The sequence below is a fragment of the Anopheles marshallii genome, chromosome 2 (assembly GCF_943734725.1).
Source record: "Anopheles marshallii chromosome 2, idAnoMarsDA_429_01, whole genome shotgun sequence".
Classification (NCBI taxonomy): domain Eukaryota; kingdom Metazoa; phylum Arthropoda; class Insecta; order Diptera; family Culicidae; genus Anopheles; species Anopheles marshallii.
In genome coordinates, this window is record NC_071326.1 from 74,357,270 (window position 1) to 74,381,379 (window position 24,110).

At 38.5% G+C, this 24,110-nt stretch overlaps 1 protein-coding gene across 1 annotated transcript; it reads right to left on the minus strand.

Annotated features, from left to right (window-relative positions):
• Window positions 1-21,906: 21,906 nt before the first annotated feature.
• LOC128706703 (microfibril-associated glycoprotein 4-like) lies at window positions 21,907-22,998 on the minus strand. The gene has a single exon (XM_053801644.1). It carries the CDS (start codon window positions 22,996-22,998, stop codon window positions 21,907-21,909), a length of 1,092 nt encoding a protein of 363 aa, XP_053657619.1.
• Between the last annotated feature and the right edge of the window lie 1,112 nt (window positions 22,999-24,110).

Below are 24,110 nucleotides of genomic sequence, written 5' to 3' on the forward strand. Positions count from 1 at the left end.
AGGGCGGGCCGGTTGCTGGGACAGTTTCGTACAATCAGTAGCAGCATGCAGGTAAGTGTTGACGCTGGGGATGAAATGGATATGAGTATTTCCGGCACAGCCGGAGACCTTGGAATGATTGCATGATTTATGCAAACAGTGACAGTTGCTTTCCGGATTGTGCATAAGCATTGCGTGTCATTTTTTTTCTTGATGTATCTCTGCGTTCCCTGTCTCTCTTACCTAATTCTATGCCATCGTAAAATCCTTTGCTAGATGCCTAGATTGTTGAGCTAGACGCAATGGTGGCAATGGAACGTATCTCTAAGACGACGAATGTACGCCGCACTCGGGCGTACTTCCAGGAAAAGCTTGTACCGGGCGAATACCTACACTAGCAATAGATACAACAGCAACAGACAATTTAGACACAAAGGAGAATGGTCGTAAATTACGGTACCTATCAGCAAGCATACGGTAGGCTAACTCTTTAGCATACGTACGGTTCTTAACGTGTCTTTACACATAGCTTTTTTTCATATTATCCTTTTCCTTCGGAGATAAAGAATTGTAAGAACATCTTCTATACATGAGAGGGAAGTTTTACTTTTATTTCACTGCTATATGTGAAATATTTTGATGTTGTTTTTTTTCATAACGGAATCGTAAAGCACTTCAAAAGTAAAGTAATCGTCAGCTTCAGGAAAAATCGTTTACAATATTTTCACATAGCACATTACACACTTTTTTTTTGAGAAAAAGAGAGAGGAAACAGGAAATGTGCAAAAGCATTATTGTGTTTACTGATCATAACATGCCCATTACCGATACTGGCAGCTTGTGGGCAGACAGTGCGCCATAATCTCCACAACACTGAAATGCATTATCATAATCGTTATAGCACCGCGCAAAACTAGCTGGCGCTTTTATCGATCCCTACATTAGCACCTATCAAATACACCAGCAGATGATGCTCTATGGAATAGATGAGATTTTGCTTAGTCTCACGGTTAATTTGAAATTTCGTCACCTGTTCATGTTAAAACATTATACAAAACCATACTTCAAGGTAAAAAGTGTGCTTTAACCGCTTTTTTCCTACGCAAAACCCTTTACTTTACTTGAGATTAGTCGCTCCAATTATACCACCCACAATTAATCTTAACAAAGCTGCCCCCGCTTTCGTACAACCGCAAGTATGTTCGTCGCTTGACATTCGGTACCGGTAAGTTGTTTTTTTTTGTTTTTGCTTTCTTCCCCAGACGCTTAACTGAAGCAAGGTTGGTCATTCTCTGACAGTCGTATAGATTGCTCGGGCATTGTATGTTCATCCCCTCTCGGAATGAGTTAGCCATCAGCTAACCCGAAGCTGTTTTGTTTGCGTTAACAAGCAAAAACTTCAAAAGTCAAACAATACGGTTTCATTTTTGTTGTGTTAAAAAAAGGCGAAATAATAACCAGGTAGCACAAATAAAAAGAAACCATTCTATGCCACCGAGTTAACAAAACGACCGTGAGAACCGCTACGAAACTGCACACACCTGTCTGCTTGCCCTGCGCCCGGGAAGCCTCATAACACTATAGGTTTTCCCCTTTTTTGCGTGCCAGACAACGCTTTTGTTCGCTCGGGCATCCATGCAGTTACGCGAATGACTGATTACTAGTTGCCTGTCCTTTTGTTCCTACCTTTATTAGCCTTTCTGTACACAGCTTTTTTCACTGGCTAATGAGCCCGTGAGAATAAATTGCATTCGCAGTTTGGACGTGCTGAGTTTAGCTGTTAACAAAGCCAAATCTTTCTCTATATTTTGAGCACGAATGTTTTTGTTTACAAAACAAAAAAGGAACAGAAACATGTAAGCTAATGTGAGAAATGTGAGCAGGAACTATGCTTTATAAATATAAAGCATTTAAAATCATTTTCAAAACCATTTCACATTCCACCGTTCGAATTTCAACTCTTCCATTACTTCATCTCGATCGTACTCTTTACTTTACCAATTAGCAAAATTGAATTCTTTATCCCGTGGGTTACCATCCATTCACGGCATGTAATACAATATGTGCCCTCCATGTTTGCAGCATCCCGTAGTGGAAGAAGCACCTGAGATTTTTCATCCTGGTTAATAGTTTCTTTACTTCCATTAAACCGCAATAGCTGCTAGTACGGCTCTGTAAGCACTTTTCTATCAATTACGTTGTCCCACTCGCCGTAATAAAACGGGCTCTGGCTGCTACAATCTATTGTAGCGAACAAAAACGACCAGCGTATTATAAGCCATCGCAAAAACACACACACACACACACGGACTAACTGCTGTGAAAAGAATGAAAAGAGGTCACTGCGAACTGAAAGCCATATTGGATTACAATAGAATAAAACACAATTTATCGATAGCCGTTGCAACGAGATAAATCCATTATTACACACCCTCATCTATACTCACTTATTCACGTAAAGTATCACAAAATAAGAAAAAAAGGCAGAGTATTTCGGAGAACATATCAGGAATTACTTAACAAATTTCAAATAGGATCTATACGCGCATAGAGCAGTATGAAATGCATTTTATTTCATTTTTAAAGACATTAAGATGTAATAAATATAAAGTCGCAACATTTCAAGAAGCTCTCACTCACTCTATATGGAAGGTAAGGTATATGGTATATGGAAGGGTTATGGCATCCAACCACATTCTCTAACAAAAGCCAATAACTTACCTCGTGCTTGTATTAAAGGAAAAATGCATCAAATCAAGACGAAAACAAACACTCAAATTGCAAGCAACGAAATTAAGTGCTATCAAGCGTTCACGATCCCTTTCCTTTGTGTAAACACACTTGCAAATCGAGTACTTGCTAGAAACAGCTTCCGGTTTACGATAAAGTTGATAAGGAAATTGGATTACGAATGCGCTGGAAGGTAAAATCACAACAGTAAAAGAAAACACCACCACCAACGTTTCGTGCAGGACCGAGGTCCGATGGCTTAATGGTCCATCAGGTTGCGGTTGGAAAATTAGGTCCATTCGACGAACGTAACTGTTGACTGTGAAGGACACTTCACGTTCAGTCGATACGATGCAACGATTGCAGTGCAAACAGTTGTGCAAATCAACTCATTTGAAGGCAGCATGAGAGAGTTACAGTTGCTCTTTTATTGCGATTGGTAGAGCACGATTGGATAATGCCTAGAGCGTCCATCAGCCAGTAGTAGCGGAGTTCAATGCTTTTGTTTCGATCTGCCATTAACTTTCCAACAAAGCCGTTACCGTTAACCATTCAGTGGAAGCAAAAACATAAATAATGAATTTTACTCATCGAATGTCTTCATAAACCGATGTGCAAGTGGGTTCCTGTAAATGACAGCATTATGATTGTTGATTAATTTCCTCTTCACATTCCCAAAGCACTGTTAAAACCACAAAGGAATTACCAATCATCAGCTCAAGCTCAAGCACTGCTGTGTTTACCTTGGTTTTATTCAAAATCAATTAAATGCATTTTTAACCTTTTGCAAATGTAGCAGCATACCAAGTAACACTTCTGTACGACTTTGAAAAATCCTTTTGATCTTCGCATCCTTTCATCTTTGGCACCATACTCAGCAGGCATTCAATCAAGAATGAACTAAACAATCTATTGATGTGTCAAATATTAATTCCCCGAGCAGTAGAGAATGTCGCAATAGTTTTTTTGTTCTACCTTTAAGAGCTTTGCATTGCTGTAAGCATTTGAACTGCAATTAATCTATCAAAAATGTGATGAAGGAAAGATACATTCTTTTGTATGTTAAATACATGATTGAAACATCAGCGGGTTTACCTTAAACATCAACTTGAACAATATTTTTTAATATTGTTATATATTTTTAAATATTATTTATTCTTCTGGCAACCTGTGTAATTAACACAAAAAATGTCAAGCGTTTTTTTTATCAAAAGTTATTTCAAAAACAACTTTTTTCTTTTGGGTGACATTTTGAAATGAGTCTACATCGGTCGCTTAACGCAATAGCTGATCAACCAGTTGATTTAACCATTCGATACTATCTCGGTTATTTATTAGATGCCACCTTAAGATTTAAGGTTTTCTACTTATAATATCACAGACCTCATTGCTAGTTAAAAAAATGTACTCAACGTCAACCGGATAAAAAAGGTTATTTAAGGGTAATTTAACGAAATTTTTCACACTGGGTTTTGAACGGTGTCCATGTACGTATGTAAAAAAAACACACAATGTAAGAATATTTGTAGACACTTACAACGTTCAGCATTTCAACGAACATGTATAAGTGTGTGTTTGACAACTGAAGTAGCATAAATGAAATAAAATGGCTAAACATGGCACAATTTTTTTCCGCCTCATCGAACGTGTATGTCACATGATGCCACGGCAATAAAATATATTTGCACAGCTAAAATGAATCTTCAGCGCATCTGCTGCGATGCGAATGCACCGGCACCATACGTACATAATTTATGAAACTTTTTATTCAAACTTCTTTTTTCTTCTCCCTACAGATATTTTTCTATTCATTCGCTGCACAACTCGACAACATCATACGAACTTTGAAAGGCAGACGAGGGGTCTAGCACTGTTTGTGTCTGTTTATTGCAGTTTAATGCAATTCCGTCTTATTATTTGCGAAGGAAGTGTGTGTATTTGCTTTACGAGCTGTAAACTTGTGCTGTTCATATGACTAAGTAGGACCAATCTGCACAGGAAAGAACATTGGAAAGAAAAAAAAAGATTTTCGTGCTTTCGCTTGTTGTGACATTGTAAAACATATAAATAAATGTACAAAGCAACAAACTGCTTGTTGTTAGATCATTATACAAACCTATTTAATGCCATCAACAGTATGAACATCTCGTCATCAATGAAGCACGAACGTGGGTCCTGTTATTGGTGTATTTATTTCCCATCAAATGAATGCTAGCGGATGGATGTAGTGAAAAAATAACCACGCGTACCTTCAATGAAATGGGACGTAACTCTTGTGGCAATGCTTTTGAAATTAGTATCATCCATTCGCGAGAAGTTACGCAATCCGGCAAATAGAACGGTATTTACTTTCATCACTGCCGGATGATGAAACGCATGTAGTTTGAATTGACAGACGAGCTATTGTGGGAAATATCTGCTATTCATTTCCACCGTTCCATTCACTGACTAACATTTGCCATCATTTTATGGTGTAGAATAGGAGACACAAGAAGTCGGCAAACATTATTTAGTGTAGCGAGCTATAAGGTGGATTTTACTGAATAGTTCCAAGTACTAAATTTAAAATACAGAATGCTGGGGACTGAATTAAAGGATGTCTGACATGAAATTACATTACAGAATAAAATGCCGCAAAAAAAATCACCAAGAAGATTTCGCTCGAAATTTTGACTAGAAGTAGTTGAGATTTGTTGTATTATTTGCAATGTTTGTCGATCTGATTTGTGCAAACGCGTGAAAAATCACCTTAGATCCATTCGTGTGCTCAGAACAAGTATTACACTTTATTCAGTTCGTTATTATCGGGACTTTAATCGGGGAAATCTACCTTCAACTATGCCTACATATGTCTCTGTGTCGTATAAATGTTAATTTATTTGCATTACACTTATTCATATTACTTACAATACTTTACCAACAAAATTATAGAACTTTCTTTCAAAAATTTCTCACGAAGATTGTTATGCATGAGCGAATGTCATGCATAATCTTATCTCAATAAACCTTGCCGGTGATTCAACCAGGATGCTAGAAGCTGCCCAAGCCGCAAAACACATGCTATGTGACAGGAAAAATTCCATCGATGCAAAGCACCGTGGTGCATAAGCTAAGAATGGAATTTAACCCATTGGCACGGAATGTTTTCTGATTGCACTAGTGGCAGCTATAAAGTGCAAATATGCCTAACATTCAAAGCGAATGATGCAGCCAATGGTAAATTTCACGGTGGGCGTATCTGGCGATGGCCAGGATAATCGTCACTCAGAAGGCCCGTAAGGGTTGATAGTTGATTTACCTTTCTCCTAAGTACAGTGATGATGTCAAAAAGAAAAATATGATTTTTATATTGTTTAATAAAGATTAAAAAATATCAACAATTTGATACCCTGTATTTATTACAGCGATTTTGCATAATAATTGAAACATTTAAAGTTAATACAATCACCCGGTCGTTTGACGAATATTAACGAAATTATTTATGTATTGTTTTATAACAACGTTCCTTAAATTATAGAAAAACAAAGCCAAAGCTAATCATAGTGTTCAAGGGATACCTACTGACATTACTCTAATCAACCAACTAGTAACCTTTGCTATCCTGGTCACGGCATCATGCATAGATACGCAAGATTCTGAGAAATTTAATACTAGGACGGACAGACTTGTACAGTGTGGTTAATTGGGAAATATTTAGTACATAAAGTTTTGTATCATGTGAACATTTTTTGTAGTATTTGCTCAACATAAAATCATATTCTAGTAGAAGGCCTATGGCCATCATCAACCTTTAACCAATCTTTAAACAGCATGAAACTTAGCTAAACCTATTCGGATTGGCAAAAGCCAATCTATTATAAAATGAAAAAATATAACGTTTCGTTCGTGACAATTTTTTAGAGCACACTTCTTCTAAGGGTGACTCAAGCTCCTCACAAGTAAACACAATGTAATAAAAATGAAGCAAGTTTCAATACTACCTATTCATGCTAACCGTACCAGCAAAAAGTTTATTTATTTTATATTTTATTATTACGTTATTTACGAAACAAAGAGAAGGGTGTTTTGTTATCGTTTCCACCACACCACTAATTATTGTAAGCTTTTACTCGGGTTAAATGATTGATTAAATGAATTATTATTCAGTATCGCAAATGAAGCGTATACATCCATCAGCATGCGCTAGCTTGCGAGCAAATTTAAAATGGGGAGTCCAGTTTTCCACCATCAAATTAATGAGCGGATTAAAATCAATTCTATCTATCGCGGGATTTGCCACTAATTAATACGCAATGGGAAGTAGTGATAATACCTTTTTGTAATTTCGATTGTATATTTCATAGATTTAAAAATTTGTAATTTTTGTGGCAATTCTGTTTTTTTTTTTTAACACCAACTATTTATTAAAAATACGCATGGTAAACAAAACAATTGAACAAACTAGGATGCTGCATTATTTTATCGATTAAATTACCTTTCAACATATCAAATATCTATTGAACATCGTTTTGGCCGATGATTGCACTCCAGGGATTGAAATGATGCTGCCGGCAACACTGCCACAACAATGAGCAATATAACCACAAGGCATAACCGGGGATAACTTACCGATGAATAGCGAGTAATAGTTCGACGGTAAAACTCGTTAAAAGAAGACATCCGATCAGGGAGAGTCAACTTTGTTCGTTCTCCATACCTAAAAGGCATCAGTAAAACAATGTCGTAAAATGTTTTTTGAGAAAATTTTATCGTACTTTCTACGTACGTACGTGAATTATAAAACTATACAAACTTGACAATACACAGCACCTTTACTTTGTCGACTATCATATAACAGTTATTAGTTTTTTATCTCGTTTTGTTCACATCCACATATAATTAACACATTTGATTGAATTGCATCAATTTCACCCATTAGCAACACCACCAGGATGGTAATCATAACCTGCCGGCAGCCATTTCACGCTATTTACCACCAAATATCCACCGCCACTGTTACGCTATAATAATTCGCCTGGCAGCTTATTGTCGCGAACCGTAAGACCGAAATGTTGGCATGTTTGATTTTCACCTCACTTGACACGACTTAATTAGTGGTTGCAAGGTACGTCCAGAGCTTCCCTATTGCAGATCATATCACCCGGTTAGCGCATATTAACCTAAAATCCCATAAATATTACCTTTATGTACCCTACTACTAAAAAGCCTTGTGGTGATTATTGGAACGAATTGTGGTTATTTCGAAAATTGTAACCTTAAATTCAATTCCATTATAGTTTCATACCCCCAAGTGTCAAACTGCGTATTATTGTTGGTGATCGACCATATCAGTATATCACTAATGGTTAAACTTTACAGCACGAATGAGTAAAGGTGGTGACGATGGATTAAATTAACGCTCGCCTGGTCCTAGGAAGATATGTTAAACAAGCCACACCAGCTTGAAAGTAAAGCCAACAGACTGACCACCGATGTACACAAACACGGCATACATTAACTGGTACAAACCGTCCATCGTCTAGCAGATCCAGCAGGAAATTACCATTTTGTGCAAGAATAACTTCACCTTAGGTATTTGGAACTCTAAACGTGTGTACGGTATTCTGATATTCATTCACATCTTGAATCAGGGTCGCTCTCCTGCTGTGCACGCTGGTATACGATACCACCGATTATTCTCATTTAAACCCTCCTAATAAACGATGCCATGAATGTGTAACGATACATTAGTAGGCATAAATTAACTTGCCGTGCATTTCTCCGATCATTTATTGACACACATCCAACAGTAACCACACAAGGAAGTTCTCGCAACGAAAACTTTTCCCAAACAAACTACACGCTTTCAGCTCTCATTACACAAGAAGCTGCTCGACTGATTCGGTAAGAGTTATGCGGTTGGGTCTCATAACAAAGTTGAAAAACTTTCTAATCTACTACCATCTTACATCAAAGCGCGATTTGATGAAACATTGCGTCAAAAAGGCTAGCCTGGTAAAATGTGCCCGGAAAAAAAACATCGAAACTATGCAGAAGCTTAAATGATTTAAGGCGGTAACCCGACAAACTTCTGCCACGAGGAAACGAAACGGAAAAATAATTGATTAGTTGCGTGCTTTCGATCAATTTGTGAATGAATTAAACACCGTTTCTGGAATGTGGAGGTGGATTATTTTTCCACCTTCGTAATCGCAGGTGCTTTTCGCTGTTAATGGTAGAATGGGCTAAAGAAAATCTCACCCCACAGTCGGTTGCTCAAGTGGTGGGGAAAACCCGGAGCAAATAATTATGCATCCGATAATAGCTGCAATAGGTGATGCTATCGGGAACGCAACAAAAAAAAAACCACTAAAGAAAACGATTCTGTGATTCAGCGTTTCTTTCAAGCCAGCGATTAAGTTCGGGTGAAAGGTACCTATTAATCGTTTCCGTTTCCGATTCGGATAAAAATGATCATCTAATTTATGCTGCTAGTGTTTAAATATTTGACAGCTTTTATTAGTACATCAGATTTGGCAGTTGGTGGCACTTGTTTGGAACGAAAGGCGCAATAGGTGGTCACTTAAAGCCCCTTTATCCTTCATCTCTAGGATCAGCCATTGTCCACCGAGAAAGGAACAGTAAAACAGTAAAATGCAGCTGGATCCATTTAAATGTGTGTTCTCAAAAAACCATCATTTAGCACAATGCTAGTCGAATCACATCGGGGCCAAAAAAGAACTGGAATGAACGATCATACAACCTTTCTTCGAATTGTCGTCAGTTAAGTAAGTCGATGGAGACGCCTAGCAGTTTTTAAACTTAATGAATCCAATCAGTATCTAACAAGCACCGTTCATCCGATCCGTCATTATTTCCTGGAAAAAATCTTCTGCATATTCTGGTTAAAATCATGGAGTTATCAAAAGCCTAACAAGCATGATATGATTTCCCACGTATGATTATTAACGGCTCTGTTCACTATCGCCCACAACACTAAGTTCTTTTTGATGAATTGTTAGTGGCTAATGTGAGTGAATGAAACATTTCCGTGGAATTTCGGCAATGCATCCGTACAACATGAAACCTCTGGTGGGAAGGTGCGTATCCATACTTGTTGTTGTTGTCATACAATGGTAATGCTTTTCATAAGAGTTTTTTTTTCTCAGAAATCGTCGGAACACCGCTTGATACGTTTAGTAAAATTGCGTTACTTGTCATTAAATCCATAAAAATATTGTCTACAGAAAAGTTATGTGACATTACTTATTACTTTATTGGTTGCTTTACAAATTATAAGACAGTATTCTTCAACGCACACATGTCCGAAATTATTTCAAAACAGAAAACATTAACTTAAACGCAGAACAAATGTTAAAATTTCAATGAAAATAATAACAATTTTATCATTTTTAATTTACTTACCCAAGTACAAATTACAACACGGGATTTTTTACAAAAAATGCGAGTTAATCATGTACTTAGAAAAGTTAAGAATGAGAAATAACAAACAATTAACACTCATGCAAGAATATGTGCAAGGCGATTAGGGGCATTCGTTTTAGGGTGAAAAACATTTGCTCAAGTTAGGAAATATAAATAAAGAAAATTTAAACTGATTTCAGTTATTCAATAATTATTTTAATATAATCATCAACAAAATAAAATGCGTAAAACACTTGGTAGTTCCAGCGTACGAAATGAATCCACGTATTTTCAACCCGCTCCTAAGGGTGCATTTAGCCGCTTTCCTTTTTTTATTTCTTCACAAAGGGGATTTTTGGTAGCAAATCAGGCACCACTGCAATTGAAAACGGAAAGCTTTTCATAAAACTGAAGAGTGCATCAATTTTTACGATTATTATTTGTGTCCTGGGGAACATTTGTGGAAAACATCAGGTCTGTGTATACGGTTGAGCTAGGGGAACCTGCTGTGGGCAGTAGGTTACAATAATAAAGAAACACAACATCCAAAACCTATTGAACCGGTTAACAATGTTACTACAGTGAAGGGGGAAAAGCGTTAACGGCGAGGGTAATCGAGAGAGTAAGCTTTAGTAACAATGTCGGCCATACTTAACAGCCAATTCAAGCGATCCATATTGCTGGATAAAAAGGTTAAATCCTTTTAAAGACTTATGGTCGACTCGTTACGAGAGACATTTCAATTCGTTATTAAAACAATATACCAGAGGACGTTAAATTTATCTTTAAACGAAATTTATCTTAACATTTGGTCCATGTTTTTGAACTATGATTGCCACCAATCCGTTGCTCTCCTGCTGACGAGAGCATTAATTATATGTCATCTTCAATCTTTCCCAAAATCACTCTAAATTTATGCTGACGTATTATTTTCGATTTCCTACCGAAACGGTTCTATCCGGAAGAAAAAGGTCAGCTATCAATAAAGCAATTGTTCGGAGAAATGTTCCATGGCTAATGGGTTTGAATTAAAAAGAACATAGCTCATCCCGCAGCCGTTCATTTCCAGAATGGGAATGTGCTTATAGGAACATTCCATCGCAAAAAAATGATTGGCTGTAATATTTCCAGCAAAATGGCATTGAAAGGAAACCACCAATCCAACCGAAATAGCCTATTAAAGTTGCGGAAGGCGAACAAAACAACCAAAAGGTGGCGAGAGCGAACAACACACGAGCCTGCAACAAAGACAAAAAGCAAAGCCCGTTTCGTGAGCAGAATCGGTAAAAAGGCAGAAGTAGTAAATTCGACGACGAAATGAGCCGAAGCCCAAAAGCAACGTTAAAACAAAATACAGTCAAGCATATTCAAGGTTTCAAGGCGATGGGCCTGAACCCGAACCCTTGCGTAGCTGTCGCCCCAGGCAATCATGTAAGGAATCGTAATTAATTAATGAGCCAAATAGCGCCAGCCGGCTGACTGTAGCGCATGGTGTTTGTTTTCATTCTTTTGTACATTTTTGCGTGAAACTCTTCGCAACAGCAAGTAATTTTGGAGATTTTTATTTGTTTTCCATCACGATGGTGTTAATATTGTGCTGTGCCATTTGCTTGGCATTGGCTTTAAATATTGAAGCCGGCTATAAAGGTTATATCGCAGGGTTCAGGTGTAGTTAAATCCGTTTGAAAGTTGATTTTTTTTAATTGCTAAATGACTTGTTGCTATACTCGTTCGTCGCTATGCATTGCTGCTAACCCGGTCGAAATAGACAAAATTCCATAATGTTAGCAGTACATTTTTAACAATTTGTTGCAAACAACTTCGTTCATACGGTACACTCTTCTCTCATTGGAAGTAACGATGATGTTGATGTATATAAGTATACATGATACTAATAATACAGTTTCTTTTCTAGAACTAGCCTCCTCGAGAGCAGACCTGACCTTCAAAGTGCAACAAGTGATTAAAGAGGCTTAACGGAGGACGAAACTTAATAGACGGTAGGTGCGTCCTCGTTTAAAGAGATCACCGAAAACTTTTCGTTTATCGTCAACTATTTCACAATCGCGACATTTGACGATCAACGAAAGGTAAATAATCTCTCCTCTATATACGGATACGCAGATATGCCAAAAAAACCATTGTAGAAGATGGAGATAAAAATTATGCCAAAAAATTCCAACCCATCAACAAGTTGCCGAGATGTAACCGAATGAACTTTATTGGACCATGCACAAATGTCAAGGAGCTGTCCTAATAATTCCGAGACCAAAATACTTGGACAGTCGAGTTACGATAAAGCCACTGAAAAGCTAAACCAAATACTAACCTTCTGATTCCGGCCAGGTGGCGTTCGACACCGATATATTTCATTCAATACACAGTTAACATATCTTTCAGCCAATCAGTATTTGAAAGTTTTCAAAGTAAACACAATCGTGAAATAACGTATGTAAATATATGAAGGACATATGTGTGAAAATCTTTGTTAAACAGAATATTTCCTTCTGTTATGAATCATTTACAAGGTGCATTACACTATTGCAATCTAACCAGGGTTGCATCTCAGTGAAACATTCAATTTCAGTAAAAATCCCCCTGCAGAGCGCACACCAGGAAACAGTAAAAACAGATGGAATCGTTTGTTATACACCTCGGAACTCAAACCCAAAAATCATACTGTGCTCCAGTGCAACGACTAACCAGTTACCCTTCCTTGTTTTTGTCTTACATTCTGACGAATCTGCCGAATGCAAACGTTCCGTTTTCGGTGAGGCAGTTCCTGTGGCCCTGAAAAAAGCCACATGCAAATTATGCCATACAAACTTATGCACAATTACTGCCCTACCAGTTGGTGTGCCGTTCCGGACCGATCTTATCCACTCATTTGCCGACTGCACCGGGGGCCTTATTTTGCACTCACCCATTTGCACCAATAACACGCCTTTTGCACATGGAGCAGCTTAAGGAGAAGGGAAAAGGTTCTTGCTGTGCCTCGAATGAGTCGGATATGAAGGGAATTCCTTTTTTTTTCTTCGCTCTTTGTACTACCCTTCACTACAGGACTGCACTGTGGTTGTAACAAAGTACCATGTGATGTCTGCGTAGTAGATGCAGTGCCACTAGAACCAATACACTCCTCGCCGGTGTCGTACACCGGGAGAGCATTAACAGTACGCTTTGGGAACGGGCACACCGACGACTCATCGCCGTTTGTTGATGTCGTCGTCAGTGTTTTTGCCACTGGGTACAAAATTAAACACTCGTATCACCACCCGGCCACCCGAGACATGCATCTACCGGGGCACCCCCGTCTTCTCACCTAAGGTTTCTATCATAATTTTGCACTAACGCTGTCGTTTGGGACTCGTTCGTGGAACAACCACAGCCGATGGTGTGTGGAGAAAGCACTACCGACGCTGGTGCTGTTGGTGCTCATTTGAACCGAAATGCCACACCGGCGTTTGGGCGAACCGCTTTTAAGGAAACGTTCCGCTACCGGATGCTGCTTGAAATTATGGCTTCCGGATAAAGGATTATAGCCGATTATAACTTTCCACCGTCGTGAGAGTATTTTTAATTTCGGCTTTTTTACCTACGCTCCAACTATCTCTCGCTCTCTCTCTCTCTTGCGCTGCCTGTCTAACCCTCTTTCTAGGACTTTCTCTTTCATGCGGTTGCAATGCGAGCAATGTTACACCTCCGTGCAAAACGTGGAGCACACATTCCACACACCACAGGTCTTTAAACAATCTAAACGGAAAGGAATTCACCGGTACCGGGTAGTGCAAGCATTTGCTCTGGAGGGCGTACGAAAGAATCGGTACGTTTAATCTACATTTAATTTGTCAACCAGCCGCAGCTGGTGTTGGCCCGGTATGATACGAGATAGCCAGCAAACGGAACATAATATTTGCGCAACATATTACGAAGAGTTATGTGTGTTTCAACTTCCAATTTCAGCTCCGCAAGGCACCCAAGTTGGTTTGAACAAATACACAGCAAGGTTTGTATTAGGTAAGATCATGATCAATGTAAACCAAATACGAGCATTTGCTTGGACTGATCAATAAATAAAAGCAAATACGTGTGTACCTTAATAAACCATTTTAAAAATTATTGCTTTATAAACACAGTGGTTTAATGTAGATTTTGAATGTTTTTTTTTCAATTATTAATGTACTTGAAAATGACGATATTTCCACCATATTACGTCAATTAATTATATCAACACTAGTTTCTAATAATAACAATAGGTTACTTTAAAAAGTAGATAAGACTGTTAAATTTGATAAAAGTAATGTAAATCGTTTGACATAGTATAAATGTCAATTTTGCTTTATTTCTGTGTGAACTTCTATTTATATTTACATATCATTAAGACAAAAATTATACAATTTACACCTTGGGATGAAAACTTATGTGAAAAATCAAAATTCACAAATTTGATTCGAAGGTACATAAAAACTATTTGTATCTTATAAAAAACTAGTTTTTGTAAGACTTAATTGGGATGTATTTCAATATTAAGCGAACTATAGGAAAGTGTACGTAATCATATGAAGCACTCTTCATAATTTTTTCTGATATCCTAAAACATTCCTCAGCAAAGATAGTACGAATATGTTACAAACAGTATTTGCTACTATTACGGGCATCTTGTTTCAGCTAAATTCATTTATTTTCTATTTCTTTTATACATTTGCCATTTACTCTATTTCTTTACAATATGAAATCAATCAAAGTGTAGTTGCCTTTAATGGACTATTCGAATGTTGGAATAACATTCCCAACACAACCCAGTTTTTGCACAAACCGCTTGTTGCAGAACTTTCGATTTTCATCATCGTGCGCTTCGATTCGATGCCCGTGTTTTGAGTTAGTTTCCATGATGGTCCAATTCTCACGCACGTGACGACAACCCATCGACCATCGATTAATCGTGTACATCCCGCGGGACAGAAGCTGCGGAAACTGCCTTGTAAAGGAACAAACCGAACCCACCCAAACACTCACACACGTAACACAACATAAAGCCTCCCTAATCGGCTTAAATCGATCCGACGCAGGATGGCACTGGTAATCGGCACTCCGAACCAGCACGGTACGTAGAACTAATGCTTTATGCGGGATTTTATCATGGTCTCGTCACATCCGCGGCCTACACAATCAAACGGTGGCCATTGCCACGTCTGTCGAATTAGAACCGTGGGTGGGACGATGTAGCAGGGAAGCAGATTTACGTCTGATGGGTTTATTGGAGTGTCTGCATCAAACTAGACAGTATTATGGTACACTGTTCACTGCTTCACTGTTTGAAGGAAATGCATTGCGAAACCTCTCAGAACTGTCAAACAGCAACTGTCTAGCAGTATCGGGTTTGATTACAATTGCGGCATGTATATATTTACTACTCGTTTGCTTTACAAATCTGTGGAGAATCAATCGTTTTTTTATTTAAATTTATGAAACTTCTAGCATTTACATAACTTTAAATTTAAGCTACCTAATGGATTTTTACATATCATTTAATAAAATAGCATTAAATAAACCAATATGAAATATCAGTTGTGCATGAAATCAGGTATCTTCAAGGATTCATATAGCCTTAACGATTTAAGAAACTCTTCTGGAAAGATTCAAAACAGACAACATAAAATCATACACGATAAATAAGTAGAGATTTCTGAACCTGAACAAAACAATTGATTTCCGATTGCATCTTCAAAGCCATAAGATTGCCTTAAAGATTCATTTCGATTAATGAATCTGAATCATATTCACCCATAAATACTACTTACGTATACAGAAAATAAATAACAATATTTGTTAGAGGACGTTGATATCTTCTATTATTTAACATATTAATTAGAATAAAAGCTTTAAAGCATGAGTCCTGAACATCTTGTAGATTTGTCTTACACGTGTAGGACAATTCTTCATTTTCGTTCATTTTTATTTCCACCATACACTACTGCTCCATGTAAAGTAACTCATAATCGTTGTACCAACGATCAGCACACCGCCACACCACTATCACCACGATCACGCAACGGCACTCATTTGTGTAGTCATCGCACGTGCTCCGTTCACGTGTCTTCCCATCGCACCATTTACTTTGAATAATTAAACCCCTCCAAAAAAACCTGCAATCAAATTACACACAAATTTATTCTCAATTAACGAAAAATCCTACCTTCGACACGGTCGTCATACGATCGTGGCGGTTCAGGTTTGCCAAATCTCCGAACTGGATGAATCCATCGGCTTGAACGGAATACCATTAGACGTTCAATTTTGCTAATGGAAGATGCGTTCTAAAGATACGGATCTGTTGCATCTTGATGTTGGCACGGTGGAATTGTGTGGTGTGGGAATACGTGCATACAGTTCGGCAACAAATGGCGATGTAATGGCCCACGATGGAGATAGGAGAAAAGAAGATTAACATAATGCTTATTTTCGTGAGATGAACAGGAACTGTTAGGGTGATCTCTTACATGTTTTGGGAACAAGAAAGCCTCTTACTACTTGCCTAAATTGTATTACAATACGTATAATTACTTCAGCAATTTGTATTAACTTATTCTACTCTCCCTCTTCTACTAGCAACATAACCGCCAACATATCCACCATCATCGTTAACACAAGCAGGTTTTAATGACACGAATGTTACCAGCTCGAAAAGGGGTTTAAACAGACCTCCGCCAATCGAGCTTTCCAGCATCACGGGTCATATCCAAGCTGGCCCACAAAAATAACCCACCAGCTGAAGGTACACAACATTTATCAGTGTCAGCCCGAAATGGGTGGAAAGCGAAACTTCCTTTCCCGGTTGGTGGTTGCTCTATCTGCCAAACTAGAACGCGCCAGTGATGCCGAGCGCCCGCAAACCATAATGATGAGCCCCACAACAACCATTCCCAGTGGCGTGGCAGCGTAATGCTGACACCCACCGATGGAAATGGTGGAAAATTCCTTTCCGATGTACTGTATCGCGTGCAGTAGCAGTGGAATTTCTTTTTGACATTCGCTTCGTTTTGGCCGCAACCATACGGTAAATGCTCGGGACGGTCCGGATGCTTAAGACGTTGGAGTGGAACGCGTGTCTGAGACGACGAGTCTCCCGTAGGTGTTCAGTCGATTACACAGACGTGTAGTGGTATGAAAAACGGAAATCTCTTACCAGGAAATCGCTGTCGATCAAAGCCAAATAAAAGATTGATGTATTTGGTCGAATTTCGCAATAAGCTATTCGCACCGGGAAATGTTCTTGCAAAGAAGGCTGGAAAGGATTGTGATGTGAAATATGGTGTAGTTTATAAAAGAAATATTGATATGCATTGAAATGTTTCTGACAACCAACCTTAAACGATAAAATCAAAATTACAAGTACATTAACAATAAACACAAGTTGTCATAAACTTCTCAATTATTTCTCAAAGTATCATATGAAATATTAAAAATTAAACAACTTAGTATCGATTCACAGCTTTATATTTGTTCGATTGTTTGACGGACAAACCAATTTCAATATGTTAAACCTGTGCAATGAGTTAATGACTTAATTCTGTGCACATGTTAACCTTTTCTCAATCAAATATTTTCTCATAAACTGTTCGAAAAGCTCAATTTTCAAATCTGGTATTTTCCACATCTTGGTGGAAGTCGTGGTAGTCGTTCCCAAACTGAGATAGATACGGCTTTAAAAATGTCCGGGATAATAGATTGGTTGATGATATTGCTAGATTATGAGAGGATAAGAGCACATCTGCGGCAAGTCAAAACGGTGCTGATCGAAAAATTTTTCACCGAAAAATTATTCCAATTTTAGAATTCTGTTCCATACAAAGTACCAGACTAGATGGTCGTTGTAGCATTGACGTATCATATTGTTTAATACTATATAATAATAACTTGTTTTAACTATTTTGAAAGTTCTAACCAGTTTTCAGCTTTTTCTTTTCTTACACAACTCGGCAACAGTTTTATTTTAAGGGAAAACGTCACAAAACATTACAAAAACCATAAACCATACAAAAAGTTCAAATTTTAATTCTATTTCACAAAATTAACCATACCTTTCCCCCGTTTTCCCAGAAATTTCACACCAAGCTAATGGTAAAAAAAAACCACAAAGCACAACCTTCGTACTTAATCGTAATTGAAACAAATAAATTGTGAAAGAAAAAAGTACCACTTCAAATAGAATAAAACAAAAGCAACGGCAAAGGTTTATATTTCACTCCCGCAAAGCACCACTCTTCACCTACCATTCACTCTTGTGTGTGTGTTTTGGTTGTACGTTGTATTTGTCTTTTGTGGTCGGGTCATCCTTTTTCATGTCGGTGTTATTTTTCCCAACTGTGTCGCTTTTTTTTTTCAACCCGTTTCACAAATGGTGACGGTCAAATGGTGCACTTTGAATGTATGTTACGGGCAAGCAGCCGATGCCATTTTTTTTTTACTTACACAAAACATTTTCGTTGGGTGTGTTGATAAAGAGTAAGGAAAGTAAATACAAAAAAAACACTATTTGGAAAACCAAATTAGATAAATGCAATAAAATCTCCTTTCGTAAATGAATGGGAATAAAAATAGCAAGCTAAAGAAAATAAACTCGATCAAGTTTAACGAAACATTTCACACATCTTCCAAACGCGCAAATATGCCCATTCGAAGAATCTATTTCTCAAACAAAACCACATCTGCTAAGCCGGTGTACAGCCTTTTCAAAACCATATCCCATGACAGGCCCGTCATGGCGGCGTTTGATTAAATGCTCTCCATACGCGTTACCGTACATGAATAACTTGTTTGTACGTACACGTGTCGGTGCCACCTGGTTTCGTTCTAAAACCAACTTTTTCACCTTTCTTTCAAACTTTTTTCTTTGACACCAAAACGCCCCACACAATCCCTGCGTCAGACGCGAGGTGTGTGTGTTTCTTTTTTCTCCACTCCAAGCCCACCAGAGGTGAGATTAGCAGGCCCCATCAGCTCGTATCGTATGAATTTCCACCAAAATTCTATCAGCACTTTTGCGCGAAACGATATCAATCAAAATAAAAATCACATTTTTTGAAAGCTTAACACGCCATTGCTTTGATGCGTAATCCGTGTTAATGCGTTTCAAAACGATTGCCGTGCCCGTTGGAGAAGCACGTTCACTCGGCGTAACCGTGTTTCACTCGAGTACGCAAAAAGGTGCCCAATCTGTAATGTGTTCCTGTAACTATTATTGAATGGGATTAATTTTATTTCTTTACGTTTTTTTTTTGTATGTCGCATTGCTTAAGTGCAATAATTTTTTTTATGACAATTCAAACAGTTTGCAACATGAGAATGAGTCTTTCCGTGAATTACACATTTTACAGAGACATGTTGGAGGATTATTAATAGCTACGGAACTTAATTGAATCGAACCTGCCTTCTGTTCCATGTAAGTGACATGGTCGTTCGAAACCTGCCTACATGTAGCAATGAGCAATGGAAGCTCTCCATAAATGTATGATGACTTATTGAACCAAAAAAAAAATGAAGAAAAGACACAATATGTGCACAAAAAAAAACCCATTCGTCAGCAATCGCCCGACAAATGTTTCCAAAGGAACAGCATAAAACATTCAGTTAATGCATTTGACCACCTTTTATTTAACATGTTCTACTGCCCGAAACGCGAACATTCCCATACAAAAACACACACACACACATATATATCTGCTTCCGGCATCGAGGGCACACCACCTTTTTCATTGGCTCCGATGAAACGGAAAACTACCATTTTACACCATAAAGAACCATTCCTACCATTCCGAGCGCTTCTCCGGTTTGCACCAGACGCCAGGTGAAGCAGAAAATGTCTAACTCGCTTCTACAATATGAAAACTTTTGTCGGAACTTTTCTCTTTTCCCCTTTTACACAGGGGTTTCGGAAACTTCGGGGTCCACCACTTCGGCTTCGATGGCGTCCAACCAAACGGGGTGGAACTACTTTTCAATACCGATTTGTAATTTAATTCAAACATTGTACAACTCACTTCCGTAATTTTCCACCCGGCAACATGGTGACATGGTTGGAGTTTTCAATTCGTGCATCAATGTCGGTGATCGTTGAAGCGGTTTGCCGAAAGCAGAAAAATGAAATAAACGCAAGAGAGCGAGCGAGAGCGAGTGAATCAAATCAACCATTCCAGTTGATAGGACAAACTTTCTGTTCACTTTCGCTCTGGTCGGTGAGTTTGGTAATTTCAGAAAATGAAAGACTCATGTCCGAACGGTTTCATAAAAGATCTCCCTATGTTTTCCTATGTACGGGTGGAAGGTTTTTTTTTGCCGCTTCCATAGCTCAAAATAAATGGACAACCGTTCTGTTCCATTCCTAGCTCCCGGAAACAAGCAACCCAGCAATCTAACCTCAACACTTTATCGTTTATTGCCAACTTCAACCAGGACAGTTCATGAAATGGGTAACATTTTTTTTTTTTTTCAATGAACAAAATTGGCTACTTCGATTAGAAGAAGTGAAAAAAAACGTTAAAATAAATCTATTAGTACAATTTTTCCACCTCGCCACACGCTAACGGCGCGAGGAAAACATTTTACACTCTACCGCGGTAATGCAGCAATATATTTAAAATTGATCAGTTCCGTAATCCACCCCAAATGCCTGATGTGACCAAAGACGTAAAACAAATCGCTTTTTATCTTATTTATCGCGTCTCTATAAACCCGACAGTCTTTGGTGTCTTTGGGTCTGCGGCCCACTTCGATCATATCCCAATTGACGCAGCAATCCGGAGGCAACCGTGAATGCCATTAGCGCAGATTATCGGAAATGGGAATTCTTTCATCCGAGCGCCGAGATGAGACGGATTGTGTTCGTTCGGGATTTGGTTTCGGTTGGTTGCCTTTGCATGGGAATAATTGTGTTTTTAAGCGTAAATTACTTTTCTCTCGAAGATTGCCTCGAAGGCTCCCATGCTTTGTCGAGTGAAATGTGCGTTTAGAGTTAATGAAAAACATTACCCATGCCTGATATCGGTTTTGATAAGAATCATTGTTTAATCATGTTTACTTTTCACAATTAAGCAATTTCCGTGGCCAAAAAGCTTAAGTGAAAGCTTCTCTTCGAAGCCAAATAATGATGTTGTAGTTATGTTCACAGTTTTATATAAGAAACAGCAAAACATGTATGGTTGGTGGACTTTAATCATTCATTGTTTCTAAAAAACTAGAAAAGCTGTAAAAAAATATGTGAAAAGCCCTTAAAAGGGCTTAAACTTAATTGAGGCATAGTTTTTATTGTAGTAAGAGTGATAATTGTTCACATTTTCGAATCTGAATTTATCTTAAAACCGAATAAATTACATTGTTTCGTATTTATGAAGTTCCATTAATCACTGTATTCTCTAAAGAATTAAAATTTTATATTGTTGATAAATTTGGCTTTTTAAACAAATGAACATGGTCTATTTTGCTGTATTTGAATCAGACTCGGGACACTGACATTACTTACATATTTTGTTTCTAAACTTCTTCTAAAGAGCGCTGCCCTGCAAGATTTGGAAATATATCCCAAAAGATTCATAATTTGAAAGAACATACCAATTTCATATGGATCACACTTATGAAAAGATTAATTAAGCACATAGTTACAGATTTCTTTATACTAATTAAATGCACTGTGGGATTTTTTCCATTTCTTGTTACTATTTTCGGTAATATTCAATCTTTTCAAAACAAAAGATCCCGATATTATGTTTATCCATTTTATTTCAAAAAACACAAATCCTAAACCTCGCGGATCATCATTCTGGAGTAAGCCATACCTTGGTGAGAGCTCTTAAAATGATACCACGAAATCGATTTCACATCCACCGCGTTCATGAAGCGTCCGTTCAGATTGGAATGGTGACAATTGTTGAACCACCAGGCACCCTCGCATGTAACGGCACAGTTCGATGTTGAAGGGTCGTTATCACGGTCCATGGTCGTGAACTTGAAACCCTTATGATACGTCAGCGAGTCACCACCCGTGCCACTGTACGCACCCAGCTTCTTCAAGCTGTACTGTTCCACCTCACTGCCAATCTCAAACTCCTTGTACCGCGCGTACCGATAGTCCCCGGCAAAGTCTTCCACCTCGATCAGCAGCTGGTACGGTTTGACCGACGTTAGCTGATGCAAACGCTCCAGCCCGATCCAAAACTCCTGATCGATGCTACCGAACCCGTCCCGGTACTCCGTCCAGTTGCGGTAGAAATCGAGCGACCCTTTAAAGCGATGCTGTATCACCAACCATCCACCACCGAACTTGGTCTGCTCGCAAAACACCGGGAACGGTTCCGTATCGGTCGTCGGTCGGATCAGATACTTGCCGGACATCTTGGTCGGTTCGTCTTTGCACGACTCGAACGGACCTTTGTGCCGCATGCCCTGCAGATCGAACAGTGAGCGTGCGCCAGCGGACAGACCTTGCTTCGGAGCGAGGCTAAAGATTTCGCTTCGCATCTGCTCATGATTAGCACACACGGTCTGGCGGGAAAGAATCTTCCACGATTGTGCCTGCAGCGCCGTGAGATTGTTGCCGACCGCTTGATCCAAACGACTGATCGCCCATAGCATGCTGGCAAACACTTTCTCGAGGTGGCCCTGGTTCTGCTCGATTCCCTCACTGTGCTCCTTCATCACGAAGTCCATCTCGAGCAGTTTGTACTGGAGATAGTCCAGCTTTGCCATGATCATCTCAAACCCATACCCGGTAGAGCTAGTTTCCGTCGGTGGTTTGGGCGTACTGCTGTTAGTGTCATTACTGCCAGACACTACCGCAAACGTAAATACAGCGTTCAAACACAACACTACGGCAAACGCGCGAGTAAGCATCGTTATTCCGTACAGCGCAACCGCAACGATGTTGTGCACTTTCTTCCACTTGCAAGAAACTAATGAAGATCAGCACAAAATCTTTCACGTATATATATCCCGCCTGGCACACTCTGCTGGTCTTCACAGAAATCTCACTATTTAAAGATAAAACGAAACATACACTACATGGACTAGACATGGACGTACGGTTCATGCTAACCTAGGGTCTTTGATAACCGGTTACATTTGGTACACTTCCGGCGCGTATGCGCAATTTTTGCGCATTGAAATCCGCACATCTGTACCATACAACGATAACAAGTGTGAAACATCGCCACAGCAAGCTACGCAAAAGGGGATTTTTTTACCCGTTTACCCGTCTAAATTCTTGGAAGACTGAAGCGTGACTCTAGAAATAAGATCTCTTCTAGACGGTTTGTCACTGTGATTCCTTTCTATTGTTTTTTTCTTCTATGCCTTTCAAGTGCTGACTGTATTTGATTGTCGAATTTCGATGGATTTGCATTTATTTTATACACTAAAGACCGAAAAAGAATATACTATTGTAGCAAAAAAGATGAGTTCTTTGATAAAAAAAATAACCCAAATATCGATTACAACGTTGACAGCAGAGGCAACAGGCAGCGAACTAAGGGCCCCTATTTAAATTCCCGCTTTGGAATATGTTGCTCAATTTACCCTATGTCTTTAATGTAGTATTAACTATCATTTTAAACAAACCTTAGTAAAAAATTCTATCGATGGAAGATATACACCCAAAAGTTTGTTGGTTTTTAAAAGAACAACTACATAAGTTACTAGGTTCGTAGTTTTAGATTTCGATCGCAGCAAGAGGATGAGTCTACTGTTTGGATTGTAACTTTCATACTTATCATCATATTGATTTCAATGTTTCGCCAAACATTCTCGAATCTCTAAGCATAAAATACTACGGTAAAAATACATTATTTTATGTGCATCGTCACTAAACGAAAAATGTATAGTAAGACGTTTTAAACAAAGGTTTAAAAAAGAAGAGAAACTCTCGAAGATTTTTCAACTTTCAGATTTTTTACTTACCTAAAACACAAATTTTAGGATTAAATTTTTTTATCCCCATTTACAATAAG

Bases quoted from the DNA above. Each gene is read 5' to 3' on its own strand.
- LOC128706703 (XM_053801644.1), bottom strand. From the start codon at position 22,998: ATGCTTACTCGCGCGTTTGCCGTAGTGTTGTGTTTGAACGCTGTATTT.